We start from the raw sequence: 18,631 nt of genomic DNA, 5'->3' as shown, positions 1-18,631 counted from the left end.
GGTCGGTGCCAGCAGGTATTCACCCTCTGCTGGTGGAGGTGGGAGGGGCAAGCAGTCCTCCCACAGCGGTGAAGGCAGAACCAGCAGGTATTCACCCTCTGCTGGTGGAGGAGGCAGAGTCAGCTCCTGCTGCTCTTCTTCTTGCGGTGGAGGTGGTGGAAGCAGAGGCAGCTCTGCTCCTTGCGGTGGAGGCAGAGGCAGCTCCTGATGCTCTGCTTCTTGCGGTGGAGGTGGTGGAAGCAGAGGCAGCTCTGCTCCTTGCGGTGGAGGCAGAGGCAGCTCCTGCTGCTCTGCTCCTGCCAGTGGAGGTGGCGGCAGCATGTAGTCTCCTAACAACGGAGGTGGGAGCAGCGCGTAGTCTCCTGGCGACGGAGGTGGGAGCAGCGTGTAGTCTCCTGGCGACGGAGGTGGGAGCAGCGTGTAGTCTCCTGGCAACGGAGGTGGGAGCAGGGTGTAGTCTCCCCCTGTTGAAGGGGACTGGTGCGGCTCACCCTCTCTTGCAAGGGACTGGTGCGGGTCTCCCTCTCTTGCAAGGGACGGGTGCGGCCCTGAAGGCGCAACCAGCAAGTGGAGATGGGGACAGCAGGCATTCTTCCTCTAGCCCAGTGAGGGTGCAGGTAGGCGTGGCTCCTCCTACTTGGAATTCAATCTGCTGGGGCAGTCCCATACCGGCAGCCAAGTAGTTGATCACCACGGTTGCCGGGTTCACAAAGGGCACTGGGGAGTAGTGCTGTTCCCAGCGTTCCCAATGTTCCCCATCTCTGGCCCACAGCAGGTCAACAACCTTCGGGAGGTCCTCCCAGTTCCACTCCGGGTCCGACACCCAGTCCAGCATCTCCTCAGAGGATGGGAAAGGCACTGTCTCCTCCCTCCTGGGCTGTGGATGCTCTGGGACCTCTCTCCACACCTGCTGTTGCTGTCTTCTGCCGTGTTTTCCCATTTATTATTTTTTTTTTAAACAAACAGTACTCTTTCTGGCCTGAGTCTCGGAGGCGCTGTTATCCCACTCCTGACACCACGTGTGACAAGCTGCCTTTAGTGGTTACATCAGACCAGAAAGGAGTACACAGACAGACAGTAGTTGGTAGTGAATCTGAAATGCTGCTGCGCTCAGTGTTTTATTAACACACAGAAAATAAAAAGGTTGAACAAAACAGAAGACAGGACACTTTACGCCAAAATAAATAGACAAACAAAAAGGACTAACACTTAAACAAATGATTTACTAACAGACAAACAAACACGGTGAGTAAAAATAAACAAACAAGTATCGTGCTGGTCCTACCAGCACGCAAGAGCAATTGTTAATATTTTAACTTTATTTCTCCTCCTCTCTTTCACGTTCACTACTCACCAAACACCCAACACTGAGTGAGTGAAACGTGCATCTATATATACTGTTGTGCTGGGATTCAATTACTTATTAATTATTCACTTGAATCCCAGCACGTGAACTAATTATGTGCAACCCCGTGCTCACATATTAAATACTTTAAATGCACGTGAAGTGCAATCCCCGTGCCTAAATACAATTATACATTTTAAACACTCGTGCTCATTACCCACATTATATCCCGTGTACCAACTACAATACACCAACATTTACACACTACACGCAACATATAACACACAAATGCACACAGGGGCGGGGCACATTGCCACAACACCTTATTGACAGTGCTATGGCAGGTGAATCAGTCCCATGGTGTACACCCTATTGACAGTGCTATGGCAGGTGAAATTGCAAGTGTTATTTACAGAATGCAACGAAAGAACTCAAGGCTGATTATCCTGTTACCTTGGAAACCAAGGGACCTAGACAATTAACAATTGCAATACAGGTGCTGATTAATTCACTAGCCTCTCATTCCTGCCTTTTAAAAGATGAGTTTAGAAATACTGAATTCTTTAGAAAAGAAAGAGGTGTCAGGAGTCTGTGCACAGTATATTGCAGTCTGCAGCCTCCTCATCAGAGTGCAGAGTGAAGGACTTTCAATACATCAGCTCTGTTCGTATTGATGTTTTAGATTCACTTCACTACATCTTGAATTTGAGAGGGAGAGGGGAGAGAGGAGAGAGGAGATGGGGCATTGATAGAGGGGAAAGAGGGGAGAGACAGGGGAAAGAGAAAAAAGGGGAGAGGAGAATGGAAACGGGAAAGGGCGACAAAAAAGGGGGGGTGTGAGGGGAAGGGAGGGGAGAGGGGAGAAGGATGAGGGGAGGGAAGAGAGAGGGAAAGGTAGAAAGGCTAGACAAGGAGTGAGATGGGGAAAGAAGATTGGGAAAGGGGAGAGGGGAAAAACAGAGGGAGGAAGGGGAAGGAGAAAGGAGATATGAGGATGGAGCGAGGGACAGTCGGCAGGGAGGGAGGATAGGAGAGAGAAACAGTGTGTGACACAATTACTGTTGTGCAGAGAGGGAGGGATGAGAGAGAGAGAGAGAGAGAGAGAGAGAGAGAGAGAGAGAGAGAGAGAGAGAGAGAGAGAGAGAGAGAGAGAGATACTGTTTATTCAATCCCTGGACTTGAAAGCGAGCACTAGCTCTGAAACAGCGACAAGAATTTTCTTCCAGGAATCTTCCTGGTTGAATAGATTCTATACCCATCCCTATAGCCACATCCATTATTTTACCTTCACAATCGAATCCTTCGCTGGGTTGGTGCTTTCTTCTTTTCATTCTTCCTTTCTTTCTTATTTTCTTTCGTTCCTTCATTCAGGAAAAAAAAAAAACATTCCAAGACTCGGAAGCAGGAAGATGCAGATTGAATTTTAGGAAAAAAGGCAAATTTTGAATCTTTTAAACATTGCAGATCGGACAAGCACAAACTAAAGGTAAGTTTATCAGCTATAAGTTTATATGCACGGTTAACCCTGTCTCTTACATCGGTTAATATATCTGGTCGACCCTGTCTCTTATATCAGTTAATATGTCCAGTCGACCCTGTCTCTTATATCAGTTAACATGTCTGGTTAACCCTGTCTCTTATACCAGTTAATATGTCTGGTTAACCATGTCTATTATACCAGTTAATATGTCTGGTTAACCCTGTCTCTTATATCAGTTAATATGTCCAGTCGACCCTGTCTCTTATACCAGTTAATATGTCTGGTTAACCCTGTCTTTTATACCAGTTAATATGTCTGGTTAACCCTGTCTATTATACCAGTTAATATGTCTGGTTAACCCTGTCTCTTATATCAGTTAATATGTCCAGTCGACCCTGTCTCTTATACCAGTTAATATGTCTGGTTAACCCTGTCTTTTATACCAGTTAATATGTCTGGTTAACCCTGTCTATTATACCAGTTAATATGTCCAGTTGACTCATATGAGTTAGAGGGGAATGGGGCAGTGAGAGAGAGAGAGGGGCAGAGAGGGGAGTGGGGCAGCAGGAGACAGGGGTAGAGAAGAATAGGGGCAAATATAGTCTCTGTGAACCCGTTGATAGATCAGATCATGTCTCTGTGAAGTCGTTAATTTTTTGAATGTGTTAAGGATTTCGCATTAGAAACAGCAATCAATGGGGATAGCAATGTCAAGGGTGTGAGGCTTCATTAAAACCCAACTCTTATTAGCTTTATTAACATGATCACTGGCCCTCCATTGAAAGGAGCACTGACCATCTTTAAAATCCATTCTCTTACCTCTTATTAGCTTTATTAACATTATCTCTGGCCCCTCCCTTTAAAGGAGTGCTGACCATTTTAAAAATCCATTCTCTTGCCTCTTATTAGCTTTATTTACATGATCACTTGCCCTCCCTTGAAAGGAGTGCTGACCATCTTTAAAATCCATTCTCTTACATCTTATTAGCTTTATTAACAGTATCAGTGGCCCTCCCTTTACAGGAGTGCTGACCATCTTTAAAATCCATTCTCTTACCTCTTATTAGCTTTATTAACATTTTCACTGCCCCCCCCCCCTTTAAAGGAGCGCTGACCATCTTTAAAGTCCATTCTCTTACCTCTTATTAGCTTTATTTACATGATCACTGCCCCCCCCCCCTTTAAAGGAGCGCTGACCATCTTTAAAATCCATTCTCTTACCTCTTATTAGCTTTATTAACATGATCACTAGTCTGAAAGGAGTGCTGGCCATCTTTAAAATCCATTTTCTTACCTCTTATTAGCTTTATTAACATGATCACTGGCCCTCCCTTGAAAGGAGTGCTGGCCATCTTTAAAATCCATTCTCTTACCTCATATTAGCTTTATTAACATGATCTCTGGTCCTCCCTTGAAAGGAGTGCTGACCATCTTTAAAATCCATTCTCTTACCTCTTATTAGCTTCATTAACATGATCACTGGCCCTCCCTTGAAATGAGTGCTGACCATCTTTAAAATCCATTCTCTTACCTCATATTAGCTTTATTAACATGATCACTGGCCCCTCCCTTTAAAAGAGTGCTACCAAAACTTTTAAATCAATTTTCTAATGCTAACCTTGGTTCTAGAATTTCCTTGTCAAATTTTGCCTCAATTGGAGAAGTTAAAGAAAACAACAGTTTTCCTCTTTAATAACAGTTCTCTTCAGTTTGTGGTTCCTAATTGCTATGTGATGTGTGTAGAGTCTCCTCTAACAGCAATAATTTCACCCTGTAACAACAGGAGACTCCCCACTCACCAAGGATTACATTATAAAATGCAATCTGGACCAATTTGCTCTTTTTAAAGATAGGTGTTGCAATTCTGAAATGTCATACTGCCAGTCCGAATGCGATGTTTATTGCTGGGTTGTCATCCCTCCTTCCGACCCCCCTCCCTGAAAACAGCTGCTGCTGTGACTGAGAAAGGGGGGGTGGGCAACCTCCCCACAGAGATAACATTACCCCCACACACACACACCCTCTGGTTTACAAATTAATACAATTACTGTGAAATGTCTTGCTGAGACCTCATCAAAGAATACAAGAACACACACTCCACTAGACAAGAGGAGAAAGGCCATGATGAGCAGCTATTATCACAGAGGGGGAGAAGAGGGGAGAGAGGGTGAGGGAGAGGGGAGAGGGGGAGGGGGGAGAGACAGGGAGATCCTTATGAAAGTTCGCCACTGTAAATTTGCAGGGTCATTTTGCATCCTTTTCCCATGGTTCACCATAGTTTGACATGTTTATATGCTTTACCGTACCTCTCCAGGCTTTACAATGCTTTTGCTGTGCTTTTACAATGGGAAACTTTTAGAAAGAGAGTGGTAGAGAGGGAGAGGGGGAGAAAGGAGAGAGGTGGAAAGGACGGAGAGGGGGAGAAGGGAGAGAGAGGAGAGGGGTGGGAGGGAGAGGGGTTACACTACATAGTTTATGATAAAGAAGGTGCTTTTAAAGTTTCATCATAATTGTATAAGGGGTTCTCTAGTTATCTAGTAGTCAGATAGACAGACAGCCTCTACCCATCTGATTCTAGGGTTAGGGTTATGGTCTGGGTTTGGGTTTAGTGTTAGGGTTAGGGGTTTATGGTTTAGTGTGATTGTCTGTCTCGACAGCAGAAGGATGACGGACAGCAAGGACAGCCAACCCGTGGCTCTGGGAGCGTCGAGGGTGGAGCTGCGGGTCTCCTGCAAGAACCTACTGGGCAGAGAGACACTGAGCAAGTCAAACCCATGTGTGCTCATCAAACTGCTGAACGAGGGGGTCTGGAGTGAGGTGAGACACTGTGAAACACCCCCCTTCTTATCTTCTCTCCTCTCCCCTCTTTCACACCCTCTCTCTCACCCCCCTCTCTCCTCTCTCCTCTCTCACCTCTTTCTTCCCTCTCTTTCATCCTCTCTCTCTTCCCTTTCACCCCGCTCTCTCCTCTTTCCTCTCTTTCACCCCTCTCTCCTCTCTCCACTCTTTCATCCCACTCTCTCATCTCTCCTCTCCTCTATTTCACCCCTCTCTCCTCAATCCGCTCACTCATCCCTGTCTCTCCACTCTCTCATCCCCATCTCTCCTCTCTCCACTTTCTTCTCTTTCACCCCTCTCTCCTCTCCACTCTCTCATCCCCATCTCTCCTCTCTCCTCTCTCTGCTCTGTCATCCCCCTCTCTCCTCTCTCCTCTCCTCTCTCTCACTCCCTCTCTCCTCACTCTCCTCTCCCTAGTAGGGCAGGGCGGAGGTGATGAGGAGCACCCTCTCCCCTCTCTCCCCCCTTCTCTCTCCTCTCTCTAGCTGGGTAGGACGGTGATGAGGAGCACCCTCTCCCCTCTCTCACCCCTCTCACCCCCCCTCTCTCTCTCCTCTCTCTAGCTGGGCAGGACAGAAGTGATGAGGAGCACCCTATCCCCTCTCTTCTCGAAGGTCTTCTCTCTGGATTATTTCTTTGAGGAGATGCAATCTCTGCTGATCGAGGTGTTTGATGTGCAGGAGGGGGAAGGGGAGGGGGAGGGGGAAGGGTTCGAGGCACGCAGTGATGACTTCCTGGGGTCAGCAGAGTGCACACTGGGACAGGTGAGTCACAGACAGACACACACACAAACACACAGACACACACACAGACAGAGAGACAAACAAAAAAACAGCCACACAGACACACTGACAGACAGACAGTGGCACTATTGGCATTGGCATTTAGCCATTGGTAGACTATACCCTTCTCAAATGATCATCAATGACAGACAGACAGACAGTGGCACTACAATGGCAATAATGGTTCTGTATTATACTGAGGGGCAATTGTAGCACAAGTATAGGGCAGCTACAATGGGGCAAGGCTGGTAGAATGGGACCACAGTGTGCTAACTACACCCTTCCCAAATTATCTTCAATGGCAGACAGACAGACACACAGACAAACATTTTGTGCCTTCATCAGTGTAATGTGTGTGTGAGAGATATTGGAAGAGTCTGTTTCTTCTCCTGTGGATTTGTTCAGTGTAATGTGTGTGTGAGAGATATTGGAAGAGTCTGTTTCTTCTCCTGTGGATTTGTTCAGTGTAATGTGTGTGTGAGAGATAATGGAAGTGTCTGTTTCTTCTCCTGTTTGTTTGTTGATGGCTTCCTGTTCATTCCAGATCGTGTCACAGACAAAGGTGACAAAACCTCTCCTGCTACGCAGTGGAAAATGTGCCGGAAAATCAACAGTGACGGTAAAAACACAGCTGTGGATAAAACAAGAGAGATTTCTACAAGTGTTGAGGGTCTACCGTATATTAGGAGTATGCTGATATTTGTAAGTGCTGTGTGGTCCAGTGGTTAAAGAAAAGGGCTTGTAATCAGGAGGTCCCCGGTTCAAATCCCACCTCAGCCACTGACTCATTGTGTGACCCTGAGCAAGTCACTTAACCTCCTTGTGCTCCGTCTTTCGGGTGAGACGTAATTGTAAGTGACTCTGCAGCTGATGCATAGTTCACACACCCTAATCTCTGTAAGTTGCCATGGATAAAGGTGCCTGCTAAATAAACAAATAATAATAATTACCTTTAAGAAGTATTTATTTATCGGCAGGTATTAATTAAATCCACTCATCACCATGTTGATTTCCAAACAAGAAAAGCTGTCCTTCCCTCGCCTTTACAACTGGGTACCAATCCATGACCTTAACTTACCGCAGTGTTTTAAAAGACGATTGGAAGTGAATTTCTCTCTCATCTGGGAAGCTGACATTTTTATAAAATATATTCATTGTCAGTTTATGGCAGTAAAGCTGTCAGTGCCCCGGATGAGAGGAGAATATTCTTCCAATCGGCTCGTCCGGTTCCTAGTATCTGATTGATTTCAGAACTTTGTCAAGTTGGGGCTTAAAGGATCCCAGTGATTCGGCATCAACAAAGTGGCTAGGTGACCCTTGGTAACCCTTGATAGCTCTTGGTAGCCCTTGGTAACCCAACCTTTGGTAACCCTTTGTAGCCCATTCCATCTCCCCTGTCTCCTCAGTTCATTTCCACACTGTGTGTCTCTGCTCCTGTCTCCTCAGTTCATTTCCACACTGTGTGTCTCTGCTCCTGTCTCCTCAGCTCATTTCCACACTGTGTGTCTCTGCTCCGGTCTCCTCAGTTCATTTCCACACTGTGTGTCTCTGCTCCTGTCTCCTCAGTTCATTTCCACACTGTGTGTCTCTGCTCCGGTCTCCTCAGTTCATTTCCACACTGTGTGTCTCTGATCCTTGTTTCTATACTTAAAGTATTGGCTATAGGGTTTGTCAACTCTTTAGAGATTTTAATGAGTTTAATCAAGCCCCTCTGAATTCTTCTTTGTCCCGGGCTGAACAGATTCCTAAATGTCTGTGTTTCTCTTCAGATCATCGCAGAAGAAGTTTCAGGAACCAATGATTTTGTCGAGCTGTCGTTTTGCGCCCAAAAACTCGACAACAAGGTAAGATCTGTTTTTTGTTTTGTATTTTTTTTGTGTGTGATTTGCTCCATATGCACAAATAACTTGAAAAATTGCTTTTTTTAAATCTCTGCATTTTTTAAAATCAATAAGTAGTTGGCAATCCGCCTAGAAAACAATCATTTGATGCCTATTGTGTGCAGATCTGTCCTGCAGCATTGTAACTTGAAACTTGCCTTTAACATTGGGTCTATGGGGAGAAAACAGCTATAAGACTCTTCCAATCTTATGCTATTAGCTTTTTACATTACTGTTTGAGAATGTTTGCAATCATTCTGAGTGCCTCTGGCTTTCTCTGATATTGAGTTCTTATCATTCGCCTCTAAATCTGCTTTTACCAGGCATTGAGCTGCTTTGAGCTTGTCTGGAGAATCCTAACTGCAAGAGAACTGAACAGCCTTCCTCATTCAGGTGCACAGGGTTTCCCTTTCTTTTATACAAGGGCTGAGTATACAGGTTCAGGTAATTGAGCAGCCCAGAGTAAGCGCAATGCTAGGAGTTTATGTTGACGCAGGAATGTCTTCATCTAGACAATGTGGGGAAGCTATAAAAAAGACCAACAAGATGCTCGGATATATTGTGAGAAGTGATGAATTTAAATCAAGGGAAGTAATGTTACAACTTTATAATGCATTAGTAAGACCTCATCTAGAATAAGAGCATAAGAACATAAGAACATAAGAAAGTTTACAAACAAGAGGAGGCCATTCAGCCCATCTTGCTCGTTTGGTTGTTAGTAGCTTATTGATCCCAGAATCTCATCAAGCAGCTTCTTGAAGGATCCCAGGGTGTCAGCTTCAACAACATTACTGGGGAGTTGGTTCCAGACCCTCACAATTCTCTGTGTAAAAATGTGCCTCCTATTTTCTGTTCTGAATGCCCCTTTATCTAATCTCCATTTATGACCCCTGGTCCTTGTTTCTTTTTTCAAGTCAAAGAAGTCCCCCGGGTTGACATTGTCTATACCTTTTAGGATTTTGAATGTTTGAATCAGATCGCCGCATAGTCTTCTTTGTTCAAGACTGAATAGATTCAATTCTTTTAGCCTGTCTGCATGCGACATGCCTTTTAAACCTGGGATAATTCTGGTTGCTCTTCTTTGCACTCTTTCTAGAGCAGCAATATCCTTTTTGTAACGAGGTGACCAGAACTGAACACAATATTCTAGGTGAGGTCTTACTAATGCATTGTAGAGTTTTAACATTACTTCCCTTGATTTAAATTCAGCACTTCTCACAATATATCCGAGCATCTTGTTAGCCTTTTTTATAGCTTCCCCACATTGTCTAGATGAAGACATTTCTGAGTCAACATAAACTCCTAGGTCTTTTTCATAGTTCCCTTCTTCAATTTCACTATCTCCCATATGATATTTATAATGCACATTTTTATTGCCCGCATGCAATACATTACACTTTTCTCTATTAAATTTCATTTGCCATGTGTCTGCCCAATTCTGAATGCTGTCTAGATCATTTTGAATGACCTTTGCTGCTTCAACAGTGTTTGCCACTCCTCCTATTTTTGTGTTGTCTGCAAATTTAACGAGTTTGCTTACTATACCAGAATCTAAATCATTAATGTAGATTAGGAATAGCAGAGGACCTAATACTGATCCCTGTGGTACACCACTGGTTACCTCACTCCCTTTTGAGGTTTCTCCTCTAATCAGTACTTTCTGTTTTCTACCTGTTAACCACTCCCTAATCCATGTGTTCAGTTCTGGTCACCTCGTTACAAAAAGGATATTGCTGCTCTAGAAAGAGTGCAAAGAAGGGCGACCAGAATTATCCCGGGTTTAAAAGGCATGTTGTATGCAGACAGGCTAAAAGAATTGAATCTATCCAGTCTTGAACAAAGAAGACTACGTGGTGATCTGATTCAAGCATTCAAAATCCTGAAAGGTAACAAATCATTAATGTAGATTAGGAATTGCAGAGGACCAAATACTGATCCCTGTGGTACACCACTGGTTACCTCGCTCCATTTTGAGGTTTCTCCTGTAATCAGTACTTTCTGTTTTCTACATGTTAACAAACTCCCTGATTCATGTGCATGCATTTCCTTGAATCCCTACTGGGTTCAGTTTGAGAATTAATCTTTTATGTAGTACTCTGTCCAAAGCTTTCTGGAAATCTAAATAAACCATGTCATATGCTTTGCAGTTATCCATTGTCAATGTTGCATCCTCAAAAAAATCAAGTAGGTTAGTTAGACATGATCTCCCTTTCCTAAAACCATGCTGACTGTCTCCCAGGATATTGTTACCATATAGGTAATTTTCCATTTTGGATCTTATTCTAGTTTCCATAAGTTTACATATAATAGAAGTCAGGCTTATTGGTCTGTAGTTACCTGGTTCGGTTTTGTCTCCCTTTTTGTGGATTGGTATTATGTTTGCAATTTTCCAGTCTGTCGGTACAACCCCTGTGTCAAGAGACTGTTGCATGATCTTGGTTAGCGGTTTGTAAATAACTTCTTTCATTTCTTTGAGTACTATTGGGAGGATCTCATCCGGCCCAGAGGATTTGTTTATTTTAAGAGCTCCTAGTCCCTTTAACACTTCTGCCTCTGTTATGCTAAAGTTATTTAAAACTGGATAGGAACAGGTTGACATGTGGGGCATGTTGTCCGTGTCCTCCTTTGTAAAAACCTGTGAAAAGTAATCATTTAATATATTTGCTATTTTTTTTTCTTCATCTATGATTTTGCCATTTGTGTCTCTTAGACGTTTAACCTCTTCTTTGAATGTTCTCTTGCTGTTATAATATTGGAAAAACATTTTAAACGCTCTGTAAAGTGCCTTTTTTCGCTGAATATTTTTTTAATTGATCTATTAAACCATTTTGGCCATTTTGTTTTAGATTTAGATTTGTCTACTTTTGGGATGTAATTGTTTTGCGCCTCTAGTACTACATTTTTAAAAAACAACCGTCCTTTTTCTGTGGATGTTTTTTCTCTATTTTACTCCAATCTACTTCTGTTAGTCTCTGTTTCATACCTTCATAGTTTGCTTTTCTAAAATTGTAAACCTTAGCTTTAGTCATTACTTTTGGGGTTTTAAAAAAATACTTCAAATGAGACCATGTTGTGGTCTGAGTTTGCCAATCGCTCTCTGACCTCTGTTTTTGTTATTCTGTCTTCATTATTTGAAAAGACTAAATCAAGGCATGCCTCCCCTCTAGTCGGTGCCTTGACAAATTGCGTTAGGAAGCAGTCATTTGTCATTTCCACCATTTCAATTTCGTCCGTCGTGCTCCCCACCGGGTTCTCCCATTTTATACGGGGGAAGTTGAAATCCCCCATTAAGGGCTTCTCCTTTTCTACACACATTTCGAATGTCATTGTATAACAGATTATTTTGCTCAGCGTCTGAATTTGGCAGTCTATAGCATGCTCCTATTATTATGCCCTTTGAATTTTTGTCCATTATTCTGACCCATATTGATTCTGCATTGTTTTCTTTGTCCTGATTTAACACCTGGGCTTCAAGACTATTTCTTATGTATAGCGCTACCCCTCCACCTCTTCTGTCCTGTCTGTCTTTCCTATACAGTGTGTACCCACTAATATTATATTCGTCTCCATCACTCTCAGACAACCAAGTTTCTGTAACACCTATCACATCATAGTTGCTTGTTAGTGCAGTAGCTTCAAGTTCTAACATTTTGTTTCTGAGACTTCTAGCATTAAGACAAATACATTTAATTGTTGTCTTACCTGAGTTGTTGCCCTTGTTTTGTGTGGTCTCCCTTCTGTTTTTTTGTTTTCTCCCCCCTTCCTTTCTAGTTTAAATGCTTCTGGACTTCCTCAAGGATCCTTTCTCTGAGTAGATTGGTTCCCTTTTTGTTTAAGTGCAGTCCGTCCCGCCTATATAGATAGTCCTTGTTGTAGAATGTGCTCCAATGTTCAAGAAAGATGAAGCCTTCCTGTGTGCACCACGATTTCAGCCATGCGTTTTGATTTTGTATTTCCAGCTGTCCATATGGTCCTTTGCAAGGTGCCGGCAGTATCCCAGAAAATACCACAGTTTTGGTCTTGTCTTTTAATTTCCTTCCTAGCTCTCTGAATTTGTTTTGCAGGGATCTTGGCCTGTCTCTTCCAATGTTATTTGTACGATGTGGACGACTACTACCGGGTCGTATCCTGTTCGTTCTAGGAGCCTGTCCACATTCTCAGTGATGTGCGTGACAGATGCTCCTGGAAGGCAGCACACTGTTGTAGTAATGGGGTCCAAACTGCGAACTGAACTTGCTGTGTTTCTCAATATGGAGTCCCCAACAATCATGACCTCCTTTTTGCTGCCTGGCCAGCACTGTTTATAGGGTCCTGGATGTTGTTCCTTTCGTTCTCTTGATGTTGGTTTTGATCATCTAAATTTTGAAGTGGCTCAAATGTGTTGGGTGTTTGGATTTCTGGTGGTTGTGTTTGACAAAGTTTATTTTTTTCCCTGCTTCTGCCTATTTGAACCCAGCTGTTTTACCCTCTTCTATCTCCCTGGTGGCTTTCAAACAGCTAGGGGTGCAGACTTCCATGAATTGCTCCTCATGAGCTCCTCAAGCTCCTGTTGCTGTCTCATTTCCTCCAGCTCCTTTTCTAGCAGGCTTAATCGCTGAAGCAAGTCCTGGATTTTGCGGTGCTTTACACACACTTGGTTGAGCTCTGTTGGGTTTTCTCGGATTTCCCACATCATGCAGTTGTCACAGATTACTGGCTTGATGACCATGTTAATTTTTTTTCTTTTTTTTGGAAGTTTAGTTTAGCTTCTGCAGCTTTCAAACTGCTTCTAACTGCTCTGTACTTTACCACTTGTACTTCTCCCACGCTGTCGGATCCACACGCTGTCGCAGGAAGAACTGCCTCGCTTTATTGTGTTCTGTTTGCTGCTGGCTCCGCCCCTCCCCCGTGTCTCAGAACGGCGACAAATTTGAATCAGCTGCTCTGAGTTTCAGGGTGTTATCAGAAAAAGACACGCAGCTGTTAGACTTTAAGTTGCAGTGTTTTCTGATTAAAGCAATTAAATATGTAATATCTGCTTACAATTAAATATGTAATTTCTCTTTACTGCTTCTAACTGCTCTGTACTTTTCCACTTGTACTTCTCCCACTCTGTCGCATCCACACGGATTGAATGGAATGAGGAAGGCCATTCAATTCCTCGGCAATTAGGATTCTCCAGACAAGTCAAAGCAGCACAAAGCCGGTAAAGGCAGGTTTAGAGAAAACTCAATAGTGGAGCAACAGAACCCAGAATCGCTCTGAATGATTGAAGCGAACACTATAACATAGTAAGAAAGGAAATGAAGAAACATAAGATGACATTTGAAACTCCTAACTCTTTAATGTACAGACAGACAGACACAATCATATATCATCTGATTCTGATACTCTCAATACATTGTGCACAGGAATGCCCATACCAATGCCCTTTCTGTTCCACTGATAACATTTCACATGAACCCCCTCCAGCCTGATAACATTTCACATGAACCCCCTCCAGCCTGATAACATTTCACATGAACCCCCTCCAGCCTGATAACATTTCACATGAACCCCCTCCAGCCTGATAACATTTCACATGAACCCCCTCCAGCCTGATAACATTTCACATGAACCCCCTCCAGCCTGATAACATTTCACATGAACCCCCTCCAGCCTGATAACATTTCACATGATCCCCCTCCTGCCTGATAACATTTCACATGAACCCCCTCCAGCCTGCTGCCCCACAGTCAGTCTGAACCAGTGCTGTAAAGCAGCTGCAGGAAGGACACTGAAGATCCTGTTTGTCTTTGAGCTGCGATCAGTGCTTTCCGATCCCAAGGTTGTTTGAAGTGTCGGAAAGTTGTGAGAAAGTTTCATTCTTTCTCACAGGATCTGTTCAGCAAGTCAGACCCTTTTCTGGAAATCTACAAACTCAACAGCGATGGCACTGAGCAGCTAGTGCGACGCACAGAGGTGAGCACGGGTATCTATTATTATTTTTATCGAGCTGCAGTACCGCGATGTTCCTGTATATAGTGAGGGGCGCTATCTCTCTTAGTGCTACCACCTCACTTACCTAATGACATTTTTCATTCTACACTCTTCTGTACATACTGTAGATATACATCATTCTGATAGCTTTGGTGTTGGATTTTTACAGCTGGAGGATGGATGTTAGTAGTAGTAGTAGTAGTAGTATTAGTATTGTAGCTGCAGTTCCCCGCTGTGCCTGCAGTCACGTGGGGGAGCTGTGTTTATTCCTCTCTCTTTTCTCTGAAGGTTGTAAAGAACAATCTGAACCCGCAGTGGGAGCCGTTCAGAGTGTCTCTCAACTCCCTGTGCAGCTGCGACTTTGATAAGACCCTCAAGGTAACACTGCAAGAGAGAGTCACAAAAACATTGCAACGTTATTCCACAAAGATTTTAAGCATGTTGCACAAGTTATGAATCACCCTGTATAACTGCCTGACCCAGATTTTAAAGATGTACCTACATGATTTTATCCGGATTATACAGACATATTGTTTCAACAAAGTTTCTTGTGTATTTTGTTCTTGCAGCTCCTTGTCTATGACTACGACTCGAGTGGAAAGCATGACTTCATAGGAGAAATCTACACAACCTTCAATGACATGCACTCAGCTAGCACAGGAGCAGAGGTATAAGAGAGGGGAGAGAGGAGAGGAGACGAGAGAGAGGGGAGGGAGGAGAGGAAAGGAGAGAGGGGGAGAGGAGAGAGGAGAGAGAGGGGAGAGGAGAAAGGAGAGAGAGGGGAGAGAGGAGAGGAGAGGAGACAGAGGAGAGAGAGGGGAGAGGAGAGAGGAGAGAGGGGAGAGGAGAGAGAGGGGAGAGGAGAGGAGAGAGGAGAGAGGAGAAAGGAGAGAGAGGGGAGAGAGGAGAGGAGACAAGAGAGAGAAGAGGAGAGAGAGGGGAGAGGAGAACGGAGAGAGAGGGGAGAGGAGAGAGAGGGGAGAGGAGAGGAGAGAGGAGAGAGAGGAGAAAGGAGAGAGGAGAGAGAGGGGAGAGGAGAGAGAGGGGAGAGGAGAACGGAGAGAGAGGGGAGAGGAGAGAGAGGAGAGAGGAGAGAGAGGGGAGAGGAGAATGGAGAGAGAGGGGAGAGGAGAGAGAGGGGAGAGGAGAGAGGAGAGAGAGGGGAGAGGAGAGAGAGAGGAAAAGGGAGAGAGGGAAGAGGAGAGTGGAGGAGAAGGTAGTTAGACTCTACAGTTCTTTCTTGGTGTATGATAGTTTACTACATTCTTCCATTTCATTAAATCAGGAAACAGACAGACAGACAGACAGTCAGTCAGTCAGTCAGTCAGTTAGGATCCCTCACATGTGTCTGGTCTCTCTTGCAGGTGCGGTGGGAATGCATCAACCCCAAATACAAAGCAAAGAAACGCAACTACAAGAACTCAGGGACCCTCATCCTGACTCAGTGCAATGTAAGGCGCCAGGCAGCCGACCCACATCCCAAGCCTGTGCTTTTAACACAGTAATGTCAGTGACACATCCCCTGTGCTTTTAACACAGTAATGTCAGTGACACATCCCCTGTGCTTTTAACACAGTAAGGTCAGTGACACATCCCCTGTGCTTTTAACACAGTAAGGTCAGTGACACAGCCCCGAGCCTGCACTTTCACAGCAGTAATGACAGCGACATTGTGTGTTCTCGTCAGAGAGACTCAGCTCAGCTGTTGACTGCAGCTGCAGTGAATGGGAGTGTGAGAGCTGTTATTCATCTCACAACGAGGTCCAGGCAGTACAGATGCAGACGCACTGCGCTCTGGAGAATAATGAGTGTCAATGGGGTGTGAGAATCCACACTGAAATCTATAGCTAGCAGAACACCCCGACCACACCGCTCTATAAAATCCATCAGGATTTACTCTCCATTAATTTAAAGTCTTTCTATCTTTTCTCTCTTTCTTTTTTCTTTCTTTCCCTACCTTTCTTTTTTTTTTTTACAGCATTTCAGTGTGTAAAAATACCAAAAGACAAACGTTTTGACTAGAAGTCTTTCTCAGTGTATTCAAAGACGTTGTCGAATGTTTATTAAGTTTCTTTCAGTACTGATACCTCTTGAGTAACAAGCTTTCATAGAAAGAAAGAGAAAGAAAGAACTAGTGATAGACAGAGAGAAAACCGAGAAAGAGAGAGAAGAAAAGAGAGAAAGAAAGAAAAAGACACAAAAAAATTCTCTTGATTAATGTATTCCAATGTTTCATCAACTGAAATCTTACATTCTGCATCGTCATCTGTGGCGGCCCCTTTGTTTGTTATTTATTTATATTATGATGTATGTTTTATAGTACGGCATAAGCTGATTGTATTTGTTTTTGTATTTTAAAAATCTCGTGAGGATGCGTGGCTGATCAGCTACTGATTATTTAACTAGCTGTCAGTCACGCATCCTTACTAAACTCGTGCAGACTGTGGCCGAGGCGTAATAAAATAATTAACAGCTAGTTAACCCCTCGGCCAGAGTATAAAAGCCTCCAGCTGTCCGCGGTAGAGGGGAGAGTGTATAGGAGTAAGAGCGAAGAGAGAACGAAGAGAGCGAAGAGGGCGAGGCGAGAGAAAACGAAACTTAAAAATAACTGCTAAGCGTGCTGGTTTATTTGTTTGGTCAACGCGCCTTTTTGTTTTGTTGTTTGTTTAAATCTTTTGTTTTTGATTTATTATTTTAAAAAAAACGCTGAGCGCCGTTGCGTTCAGTTCCACCACCGCCATTCCATCCTTTGTTTACTTCTCCTTCCTGGACCGTGATGTCATCACTACAACAGCTCGGCCACACCATCACATTTCCCTACATGAAGCATTTTCCTATAGGAATTCGATTTTTAATGATATTTTTTCCAAAGATATTTTATAAAGTATTGGCCGTTTCTTCAGTGCTACACTGATTGTGTTTCATTTTACCAGAGTTCCAGGAAGTTAGACATGATTCAGAGAACTCTACTGACCATAAAACAAGCAGACGAGAGCTTCAGAATGACTCGGCTGACTTCCAGCTGATAATGGAGACACTAAATGTCCTGTTTGACAATAAACCCAGAACGCTGCCTTCACTGAGAGTGGAGCCGGCTCCATGGGATCTAATAGGACGATTGATCACAGTTACTTAGCCCTGTCACCAACTATAATAGGGGATTGGGAGTGCTCTGAGTGCTGCTGCTGTTAAATACCATTGGCATTTAGCATTCAGCTATCACAGGGTCCCTTGCTACAATATATTAAACACAAGCAGCAGAGTGGGATACCAGCACAGGACTGACTCCAAATACAAGAGCACAAGGACATTAACGATTGAGAGAGGCTGTTCAGCCCATCAGAGCTCGTCCGGTTCCAAGTAGCTGATTGATCTCAGAAACTTGGTAACCCTTAGTAGCCCGTTCCACACCGTCACCAGGTTAACTATGTCAACTCCTTTTAAGATGATAAATACTTCAATCAATACCTAGTTATTTATAGAAAGGCTAGGGGAGTGTGGGGGAGTGTGTGTGTGTGTGTGTGTGTGTGTGTGTGGGGGGGGGGGGGGGGGGGGGGGGGGTACCTCTTACTTACTTGTCCCTGATAGTACTTAGCCAGAAACCTATTTTTCAGAGTAAAATGGGAGCAATGGGAGGGGAGAATGGGAAGAGAGGGAGAGAGAGAAGGGAGTGGAGAGAGGGAAGATATTGATCATGAAATTCTATTGTATATTTATTCTAAAGAGGACCCGTGTATCTTTTCTTTATTTAAAATCCCAGCCTTGCAGTAAATCATGTGTTCTGCATATTGTCATTCTGGTAGCTTGGTTTCTGGCTGACTGTTCCTCAGGTTATGCTGACTTTCAAATGCTGTGGGCTTTCAGGGTAATGAAGAGACGTGTTCAGAATGCGAATAGCAAAGCTACCCATGGAAATTACGTGTTTGAGATACGTTTCATTATCAGTATAGATCACTCACAGTGTAGACACATTCATGTATATATTAATATATTATTATATTATAATAGTAATTCTCTGAATCCAGCTGTTAAAAATAAGTACTATAGCAGTTGAATCAGTCCCATGGTTTACACCCTATTGACAGTGCTATGACAGGTGAATCAGTATCATGGTGGACATCCTATTGACAGTGCTATGACAGGTGAATCAGTCCCATGGTGGACACCCTATTGACAGTGCTATGGCAGGTGAATCAGTATCATGCCATACAGACAAAAGACAGACAGACAGCCTTTTCTAATTTGTTCATTTTTCATTTTTTTCAGGTTGAGAAAATCCACACATTTTTAGATTACATTATGGGAGGGTGTCAAATTCATTTCACAGTAAGTCTTTTATGTATTCTATC

The 18,631-nt window shown here is 43.7% G+C and overlaps 1 protein-coding gene across 2 annotated transcripts in view; it reads left to right on the top strand.

Moving 5' to 3' along the window:
* The first annotated feature begins 2,353 nt into the window (after positions 1-2,353).
* Positions 2,354-18,631, top strand: part of LOC117398256 (copine-6-like) — a 33,271-nt gene continuing 16,993 nt past the window's right edge. Inside the window, exons 1-10 of one of the 2 annotated variants that reach the window (XM_033997211.3) lie at positions 2,354-2,831; positions 5,486-5,642; positions 6,227-6,427; positions 6,990-7,064; positions 8,215-8,289; positions 14,182-14,265; positions 14,572-14,661; positions 14,853-14,951; positions 15,648-15,734; positions 18,549-18,608. In XM_033997211.3, the coding sequence (XP_033853102.1) occupies positions 5,490-5,642; positions 6,227-6,427; positions 6,990-7,064; positions 8,215-8,289; positions 14,182-14,265; positions 14,572-14,661; positions 14,853-14,951; positions 15,648-15,734; positions 18,549-18,608 (924 nt within the window). In that variant the 5' untranslated portion in view covers positions 2,354-2,831; positions 5,486-5,489. Of the gene's footprint in view, positions 2,832-5,482; positions 5,643-6,226; positions 6,428-6,989; positions 7,065-8,214; positions 8,290-14,181; positions 14,266-14,571; positions 14,662-14,852; positions 14,952-15,647; positions 15,735-18,548; positions 18,609-18,631 lie in introns of both variants that reach the window. The other variant, XM_033997210.3, reaches the window with a different exon arrangement.

The sequence above is a fragment of the Acipenser ruthenus genome, chromosome 54 (assembly GCF_902713425.1).
Source record: "Acipenser ruthenus chromosome 54, fAciRut3.2 maternal haplotype, whole genome shotgun sequence".
NCBI classification, from domain to species: Eukaryota; Metazoa; Chordata; class Actinopteri; order Acipenseriformes; family Acipenseridae; genus Acipenser; species Acipenser ruthenus.
The sequence above is the reverse complement of the archived record's forward strand: the minus strand, read 5'-3'. Positions and strand labels throughout refer to the sequence as shown.